Source organism: Nicotiana tabacum, chromosome 17, assembly GCF_000715075.1.
Source record: "Nicotiana tabacum cultivar K326 chromosome 17, ASM71507v2, whole genome shotgun sequence".
NCBI lineage: Eukaryota > Viridiplantae > Streptophyta > Magnoliopsida > Solanales > Solanaceae > Nicotiana > Nicotiana tabacum.
Window position 1 is genome coordinate 73,117,770 of NC_134096.1, and position 10,502 is coordinate 73,128,271.

A 10,502-nucleotide genomic window follows, 5' to 3' on the forward strand; every position below is an offset into this window, starting at 1 on the left:
ACAGTCACAGTAAAGCGAGAAATCCGGCAGAGAATATAGGGGGGTACGGAATAGAAACGAAATCAATAGTATTAGAGCAGGATGTGGGAATCTGAAGAAAACGACAAGTCTCATATATAAGGGGAAAAGACTTTTAAGACCAAAGTTGGGTTTGAGATGGGAACAGTCCAATAATTGAACACCCACGCTAATCCGACATTCATAATATTGTCGGTACTAAATAAATGCATCTATCAGTCCACGTTTTCTCTAATAATCTTTTTCCTGTTCTTACACGCTCAGGGTCGTTGCATTTGAGTGTTTTTTTAAGCCTCCCGCTCATGTCTTTCAAAATTATTTGGTTGGTTTTGCCCTTTTGTCCCCATTTACATTATTGCTTCATTTGGTAATAATTTCACTTGTTTCATTCCGCTTTTGACTCATTTCTCCCTTCGGTTTTTTATCATTTTGACCGTCTTTGAATGTACTACGTACTCCTACCATTAGAACAATCCGACTATTGCAGCTTGTTAAAATAAGATCAGTCATGTAAAAGAAGTAGCAAAAGTAGAAACTCTTCTTTGTCCAAGTTTTAAAAGGGAACGAAAGTAAAATGTTGTCCTCTACTAAACTTAAAGCATTTATGAATGACCGGAAAATATGGACTTAACTAATTTACACATATTAAGAATTAACGCTTAATTTGAAATATATGTAAGTTGAATATATGGCTTGTTGTAATTACTGACAATGACCAATTGTGCGTTTCATAAAATGATAACTAGCCAGAGATTTTCTCAGAATAATATCTTCACTTCACTTACTGTGTAAATTTTGTATAACTAGACAAGGATTTTCTCAAAATATTACAAATCGATTCTGACCAACAGTGTATACACATTCTTTATGATTAGTTTGGTTTGACAAGCATATGATTAAGTGAAAAGATATAGTAATTCAGCACTTGCGACATATTACTACCTCCGTTTCAAATTAGATGAGTTATTTTTCTTTTTAGTCTTCGAAAATAAATGACACATTTCTAAATTTGGAAATAATTCAACTTTAAACTCTTTATTTTATCCATTTTATCCTTAATGAGAAGCTTTTATAACCACACAAATGTCATGGCCCCACAAAACTTTTAACCCTTAAGTTTTTAAGACCATAAATTTCAAAAGTTTTTTTTCCTTAAATTTCATGCCGAGTCAAACAACATTATCTAAATTGAAACGGATGGAGTATGTATTATTTGTCGACTATGTGGAGGTCACTTATATCACTAATTAATGGTTTAAACTACATAATAATAACAGAAGCCCAAAACAAACAAATAAATATATAAATAAGGTTGTAAGTGGTATCTCCAATTAAATTGAGTGAGGAATATATTTAATTATTGTCTGCGCCGATCCTCTCCATTATAGATTATTCTGCAATATTAATTGTCTAACACACTGAGTGAACAATATACTGAGTGAATGAGACACGTTTATTTTATCATATACTATAATCAAAATATAGCGCAGGTTGAAGCATAATAATAAATACAACTTACAAGGAGCCTCCGCGCTCGTATAGTACTTCTAGGAAGATTACACATAATGGAGTAGCAAATAGGTAAAAACTAGTATTATAATGTCATAGCCGTATCTATTACCTCGTGAGTTGTAACGGCAACCAAATTATAATTAAAGAACAAAGTAAATGCAGAACTGCACACCTGTATAGGCACAAGGCCATGATCGGACCAATGATGCTAAATCCCACTAATTAATTTTCGTGGATTTAAATCGTGCTTAATTAATTAACGAGTAGTATAGCGTCCACTAAGAAAGAAATAATCAGATAATTGGTGTTGTACATGTGGGATAATGTGTATGGGAATAGGTTAGCAAAAGCCTCCATTTAGGAGCCAACCCCAAAACAAAAAGCCGTTTTCGAGCCGTCTGAATATATACATAGCTAGCAAAATAAAAAACCCTGCTAAAGCTGCTCTCTGTTCTTTAGCACATAACCCTCAGAATTCCTCAGGCCTCCTGTTTCACTGAGCACTACGCAGATTCTCTCTCTCTATCTCCCCCATAAAAACCCCACCACATGCTTCCATAAACCCCACATCTTTCTTTCACTTCATTAAACATATAGGAAGTCTCTGTCCTTCTTCTTAGTTCAACAGCCAAACAAGCGAGAAAGAAAATGCCTTCAGACGTATGTGAACGAAAAGCTACCAAACAACAGCAAGGAGGTGCACCGGCACCGGAGCCGGAGCATCTTCCTTGTCCACGCTGTGATTCAACCAACACAAAATTCTGCTACTACAACAACTACAACTTCTCTCAACCACGTCATTTCTGCAAGTCGTGCCGCCGTTATTGGACACACGGCGGCACACTTCGAGATATCCCCGTTGGTGGGGGTAGTCGCAAAAATGCCAAACGCTCCCGTACAATCACTACTAACAACACCAGTAACAGCACTAGCAGCTGCTTGTCCTCCACGCTCTCTCCTCGCGACTACCATCACGCGCCTATCCCATCACCCGTTTCTCCATTTTTGGTTCCTCTAACTGCCGATCATCACGGCGGGCCACTACCCTTTGACGTGAAGCCGAATGTGAACATGTGCGGGAGTTTTACTTCGTTGTTGAGCAATACTCAAGGGCCTCATGGTCTTTTAGCACTCAGTGGGTTTGGGCTTGGAGTTGGGCCTGCAATTGAAGATATGGGCTTTGGCCTTGGAAGGCCCATTTGGCCATTTCCTGGTGTAGTCTCGCATACCAGTGTTGATCATAATAACAGTAATGGTGCTGGAGCTAGTATGTTGGGCAACACGTGGCAGCTTGCTAGTGGAGAAGGTGGATTTGTTGGAGCTGGAGGAGATTGTTTTAATTTCCCAGATCTTGCTATTTCAACGCATGGAAATGGTATGAAATGATTGTTTAAGGAAATTACGAATTGGATTTTGTTAAACTTTAGGGTAGTATACCCATGTTTTTAGAGTTTATAATCTAGTTAGCTAGCTATATCAAAGTAGAAAATGCGAAATCCCAGAAAAATCAAAACTCTGTATATTTTTGGTTTTCATTTGCGCCAGCTTCTTGGCATTTGGAGTGTTGTCTTAGAATTCGGGACTGCAGTTTCTCCATCATCAGTTGTAATTTGAGTCAGAAAGCCTTTTGAAATGGTTGTTGTACTTTGTTTGTTAGACAATATCACCTACAAAAATGTCCCTCTCTGCCTCTTGTTTAATTTCTAGTACTTCTTTTGATTGAAGATGATTGCAAAGTATTGTCCATCTGAATATGCAGGCATTTTGAGGAAAATAGGATAAAATATATGTACTAGTAGTAATCTTGAAACCTTCTGTTTTTTTTTACAAAATTGGACGAAATGCTCCGTATAATTTGTAAATGGAAAGGAAGATATTTTTCTAAAATTCCCTTGATGGTTAATGGTTAACATTAGACACGTAGCCACTCGGGCCTCAGCAGCATTGGCTTGTTTGAGGTTTATACTATAGGTTTAATAATCTTTAAAAGTGCTGTTATTCCAAAGTTTGGACAAACTACTCAACTTCAATCATAGTCATAAAAGATACAAGGATAAAGAATTACCATAAGTAGTTACTCAAGTTCAATATAATAGTTAGCCAGGGTGTTCTTCCAAAATTTTAAAAAATTGTATCACCGAAGGATTGGGTCATTACTATATATTCTCCACCAGTTTTTATCCAACCAAATTTAGCCTAATCTACTTATTTGACGCACTAAAAGTATAGCGTATTAAAAGGAGGCATTGACAAAGTGTTTTACTTGTGGTGGCACGTGTAACTCACAAGCTACATGACATAAACTCCATAGTAAGTTTTTATTTTAATATTTTAGTAATCTAAATATCATTTAAAATAGATTAGATTATATATAAAATGATTAACATTCAAGAAAGAATTATAACATTAATTTAACTATCTAAGGACGGTCATATAATTACATTGTGAAATTGTAACTCACCAAACTATTAATTATAGGACAATACGTTATACAGGTTATGCTTAAATACTTAAAAGTAAAGTGTATAAGGCATGTAGGACGAACATAAATGAAATAAATTCTCAAATAAAAGAAAACATGTAAACTGCAGACGAGGGAACTTTGCGTCAATCAATAGAGATATTAGGCCCTAACACTTGGAGCTTCATGACTCCCTTTAGGAGTCGTTTACTTTGTAATAAAAGTTATATCGTGATTATAATACGAGATTAAATGATAAAGAATTTAATATTTAGTGAATTTACGTTGTTTGATAAATATTTGGTTTGTTCAATTAATAAAAAGTGGCATATATAATACTCCATGTAATATGTGTTTCGTTTCATAATATATAAAGTTGCATAAATTTTTTTTTTAAAATTTTAACCTTTGACTAAGTGTCACGATCCAAATTTACGTGACTAACACTCGGCACACTACCAGACCTGAGTAATTCAAACTGTATATGCACCCGAACCATATGTATGAAAATCAATCTAATTGCGGAAGCTTTTTAAAAATCATATATATATTCAAATTAATTCATTGAATATTTTTCACTTCAAAACCATATATGACGTCTTTCATAATAATAATAAAATCAAATAAAATAAATATCTATTTTCATATATCTCATATACAATCTCATTAGTACAACTCAAAACAACTATTTATGGAGTCTCTATACCAAAAAATAAAAATAAGCACTTAGGAAATTCCCAACTAAATAAAATAAGAATAACATGACAGCTACCATGGAATAGAAATAGTGTCTCGCCATATATCTCGGGAAGAGAGTCATCCTAGCCATATGTTCGCTCATGACATAGCACACTTCATCCTAAGATATGTAAAGTAAACTAGGCCTATAGAAGGGAGGCATATGAAGGATAAGTACACCGTCACATACTCAATAATTATCATAAACTCTTTCTAACTTAAGGTCATGGGATAAGACTTAATGAAAAAAATAATCCATTCAATATTGGAAAAATTACGCGGCACTTCAAAAATTTGTACTGTATTTATCATTCATAGCTATACTTTCAGCAAATTTATCATTCGTAGCTATATTTGAATTTTATAGCAAATCCACGAAATAAGAGAATAATTATTTTGAACTGAAACAAGAGAGCAACAACCTCTCGTAGCTCAGTTGGTTAGAGCGCCAACTTATTTAGCGGGGGTCTTGAGTTCGACTCTCAACAAGAATATTTTATTTTTCTGTATTTCTGTATTTTGCCTTAGTTCTATTCATTGCGCGAACAAATACAGTCGATACATGTTGTATTCTTTGTATACACCCATATATACAGTCGATACAAGTCGTATCATTTGTATACACCCTTGTATTTCGCCTTGGACAGTTAATACATATTGTATTTATTGCACGAACGAATACAGTTGAGACAAGTTGTATTTGTGCGCGCTTGAATACAAGTGACACAAGTTAGCTGCAATTAAATAGTAGCTACAAATTATAATTATGCAAACTATGGAGTTAGTGGCTCTAAACAATAGTGGTTTACGAAAATTTCTCTTCAATATTTGATATAAAGCGGTAAATAATCATGTTCTTTAATATTTTAAATGAAAAGATAAGTAAGATGTAAATAATTATATAAACTTTTAAAATATTTATATCTATTTATGACTGTAATAATAATCATACAAACCATTTCAATTTTATTAAGTAATTAAAATCACTTTCGATCCTTACTCCTTAGGTCTAAACATAAGAAAATCATTCTTTATCTTTCACAAAATGTACTATACTGACACTGACATAACAAACAACCACCATGTGATCAAACCTAGCAACAAGTTTGACCCTAGTTGTCTGGATGACTTCCCGTAGTGTCGTGTAAGTAGACTTAACCTCATTACCTTAAGTAATAATAAATTGCCCTCACAATGGGAAGCTTTATCCCACAAATCTCGGCTTAGCCTTAGTGTAACGATCCGGCCATCTGTTTTGAGTATTATAGTCTCGTTCTCCTATTTATTGCATATTATGTGTTTGTCTGTTGTTAAGTAATTTGACGGGGTAGTTGGTTTGGTTACAGGATATTTTAGAATGAATTGAGACCCTTACTTCCAAGGTTGGAAACCTAAGTTGAAAGAGTTGACCGAATGTTGACTTATGTATAAATGACTCTGGAATATAATTTTGATAATTCTGATAGCTCAGTATGGCGATTTTAGACTTAGGAGTGTGTCCGATATTGATTTGGAGGTCCGTAGATATTTTTAGCTTGAATTGATGAAAGTTGGAAAAAAAAAAAAGAAGTTTAAAGAGTTGAGAGGTTTGACAGAGAGTTGACTTTGTGGTTATCGGTTTCGGATTTTGGTTCTGGAAGTTGGAATAGGTACGTTGTGTCATTTATGACTTGTGTGCAAAATTTGGGGTCAATCGTTGTTGGTTTGATAGGTTTCGGCATCGATTATACAACAACAACAACAACAATAATAACAACAACAACAACAACGACCTAGTAAAACCCCACTAGTGGGGTCTAGGGAGGGTAGTGTGTACGTAGACCTTACCCCTACCCCGAGGGAGTAGAGAGGCTGAATTGGGGAAGTTGAAAATTCATTAGTTTCATTATGCTTGAATTGGGGTGCGATTAGTATTTTTGATATTGTTTGATGTGATTTGAGGCCTCGACTAAGTTCGTATCGTATTTTAGGACTTGTTGGTATGTTTGGTTGAGGTCCCCGGAGCCTCGCGTGGATTTCAGATAGTTAAGGGACTGAAATTGGACTTAGAAGAGTTGGTGAAGTTGCTCATTCATGTGCTTCTTGTTTCCTCTTACGCGATCGCTAGGAGAGAGACGGAATCACGGAGGGTAAGGTCCGGCATGTGGGAATTTATTCTATGTGGTCGCGTAGATAGGGGTGCGATCGCGGCGCCTTGAGGGAGTTGTGTTACACGATCGTGTGGGAGAAGTCGCGTTCGCGGAGAAGGAAGAGGAGGCCTCGGAGTTCCACGCGTTGTTCATCGCGATCGCGTGAGAATGTACGCGACCACGTAAGTCAAGGAGATCAGTCAACCCGTTCGCGACCTAGAGTGTACGTTCGCATAGAAGGTTTTTAGGCTACTGAAGATTTTGTTCTTCGCGATCGCGAAGGGAGTTTTGTGATCGCGATGTGTGACCATTATGCAGACTATTAAAAAATCAAAATCGAGCATTTGAAATCATTTCTCATATTTTGAGCTAGAGACCTCGGATTTGGGTGATTCTTGGATGGATTTTCAAGGAATTAATTGGAGTAAGTGATTTTAACTCGGATTTGGTTAATATACATGAATCTATCACTATTTTTACTATTTAATTAGTGTTTTGGGTTAAAAAATAGAAAAAACTATAGAAACTTCATAGACTTTAATTTGAGGATTTGGAGGTCGAGTTAAGATCAAAATTGAGTAATTTTGGTATGGGTGGAGTCGTTGTTGAATGAATTTTCGGATTTTTTTTTAATTTTATCGGATTATGAGACGTGGGCCCGGGGTTGACATTTTTTTTTAATTACTTTTGTTAAAGAACCTAGCTTTATCATATGGAATTGATTCATATAGCTTGCGTTGATTGTATTAAGTTGTTTGTGCCTAGATTCAAGTCGCTCGGAGGACGATTCGCGAGGCAAGGGATTATTGGAGTAGGGATTTACGCGGGTTGAGGTAAGTAACACTTCTAAACTTTATACTGAGGGTATAAATCTCCGAACTATGTGTTATGTGATTGGTGTTGAGGTGACGCACATGCTAGATGGCGGGCGTATGGGCGTGCACAGTAATAATTGTGACTCAGTTGATTCCGTGGAATTGTGGAGTATCTAATCTTGATATTATTCATGTGTTAGATAATTTGAATTGTGATTTATGTTTGAAATCATGTCTAGTCTATATGCTGGTATTGTTGGGACCCACATAAGTCGTTCTTTGCTGTTCAGTTATGTTCTCAATCACACTCATCATTTGCATATCATAGCTCAGTCTGAGTTACCATTTATTGTTACATCATGTATCATTGTTTTGTGCTGATTGACATGAGTGTTTAGAGCCGAGAGACTAGAGATATTGATAACTGAATGAAGCCAAGGCCCCGATTGTGAATGATATTAATGGAATCGGGTTTCACGCTGCAACGAGTTTATTAATTCATGATGGGATCAGGCTGCACGCCGCAACATGCATTATTGATTCATGGGATCGGGTTGCGCGCCACAGCAGATTTTATTAGCACTTGGGCAGGATCCGCCCCTCCGAAGCCTGACATACCAGCAGTAAGCGCAGGTACCGTACAATGTTGAGTGACTGAGTGTGATGAGTGAGAGTTGAGACAGTGAGATTGAGTACTCTAAGAGTGTGAGTACGCGAGGTTATCATTGTGATGCATTGCATGTGACATGCAGATGTAGAGACGTAACCGTTCTCATATCAGTCATACTTGGCATATTTTATCCGTGTTGAGCTTAAACTGATAAACTTGAAAGCATGTCTGCATTTATGTATTGTGTACAAACTAAATATGAGTTTTCTCCGAGATATTATTGTCATTTTCCTTTCATATATGTACTGTTATAATCTGGATTTGGACTGTACCTATTTGAGCTCGTCATTGCTTTTAGCCCAAGGTTAGTCCGGTTACTTATTGAGTACATTAGGTTAGTTGTACTCATACTATACTCTGCACTTCGTGTGCAAATCCAGATACTTCCAGGCACGACGATTGCTAGATTTGGAGCTTCATATGTTTGGAGACTATTGAGGCAGATGCCTTGGCGTTCGCAGATCTCGACTCTCCTTCTTTCCAGTTTATAGCACTGTTCTATCTTCGTAGACGGTTATTTTAACAGTTAGAATATGTTAATATTTTTGTAGCTCATGTACTCATTAACACCCGAATTTTGGGAATATGGTATTTGAGTCACATTATTTCTTATCGACTATTTATGAGAGTTATTACTGTTAAACCTGTTTCATCTTGTTTTCATTTTAAAAATGTGTAGTTATTTGTGAATGTCATCTTGCCTAGTACGATTATAGACGCCATCACGACATGTTGAGTTTTGGGTCGTGACACTTAGAATGTATCCCTACACCAGCATGTGAAGTTTCATATTTATGAATTCAATATTCGAACCAATCCCGGTAGTTTTCACTAGTAATTTTCAAAATATTTAATATTTCAAAAATAAATTCTATCATAGTAGCCTCGTGGCCAAACCAAACCATTAGAACAAAATCAAACACATAATCCTTTTTATGGTAAATTCTTTAGCAATTTAACATTCATCTTTTAAAAATACAATGAATGCTATTCATTAATCAAGTTTCAAAAGAAATAATTCTCATGAAAATATATTTTAGCACTCAAATATTTTATTTTTTATCAACAACATAAGTTTTTAATAAAAACTCATAATGTCAGCCTCAAGTTTCATTTTGCCAACAAAATTTTATAACAACAAAGGGCATTTTTATTAAAACAGGAGGACGAAGGCCATTTTCTTACCATTTTCGATACTTTAAGGGTAGTTTTGGCTATAGAGACTACAAGACTCTTTACTCCAAGGGCAACTTTGAAAAAAATAATTTAATTACTTCTTGATACTTGAAACAATCAAATATTGTGAACCACAAAAAAATTAAAAAATCAATTAAAGTGGACGGAAGAAGTTTAGAGTATTATAACTTTTTAAAATTTTGTGGGCAATCAAATACTTTTACATAGAACGAGACAAGGAATAATACCTAAAAGAAAATTCAAAAAACGAATACATTTTGAGCATATTTGGAAAGTCACCTTGGAATTAGATTTGGGTGTAATTACACGGTTTGACATGTTTGTCTAGCCAAGTAATTGCTTGGTCAAGAATTGGAGAGGTGTAATTACACTCTCCAATTCACAAGGGGAGGGGAGGAGGGGGGGGGGAAGGGGAGGAGGAGGGGAGAATTGGTTGTAATTACAAAGTTACTATTTAATTTCTTTCCTTTTTGTTTTATTTTAATTTATTTTCTTTATAACTTTTTATTTCATTTTTTTACTTTAATTTCTTTTTAAATTTTAACATATATTTTTCTTTTTACATTTTTTTTTATCTTTTATTTCTCTATATTTACTTCTTGTGATTCCATGTAATTGCTCGTATATTTTATTTCTTATTTGTTTTATTTTCTCCATTTAGCGTAACTGCGTTATTATTCTAGTTTTTTAGATTATATGTCCTAATATTAGAAATAATAAGTCATTAACAAATTTGGCATATAACGAGTGATGTCATTAAAGTAAAATTTTGTAATTGAGCGTGGTTATAAACTTATTATGTTTCTTAATATTAAGTTGTACTGGGACTTATTTTTATTATGTTGGAATTTGACATATATTAATTTTTTTTTTTGGATTTAAATTTGTGTTATATTTATGGTTTTAATTTACTTGTTTTAGTAGTATTGGCTTGTTATTTCACATTGCATGATGTTCATTTT

At 34.9% G+C, this 10,502-nt stretch overlaps 1 protein-coding gene across 1 annotated transcript; it reads left to right on the forward strand.

Annotated features, from left to right (window-relative positions):
• Positions 1-1,868: 1,868 nt before the first annotated feature.
• LOC107765238 (dof zinc finger protein DOF3.4-like) lies at positions 1,869-3,210 on the forward strand. Its single transcript, XM_016583864.2, has one exon. The coding sequence runs from the start codon at positions 2,179-2,181 to the stop codon at positions 2,914-2,916; it is 738 nt and encodes a 245-aa protein (XP_016439350.1). The 5' UTR covers positions 1,869-2,178; the 3' UTR covers positions 2,917-3,210.
• The last annotated feature ends 7,292 nt before the right edge of the window (positions 3,211-10,502 follow it).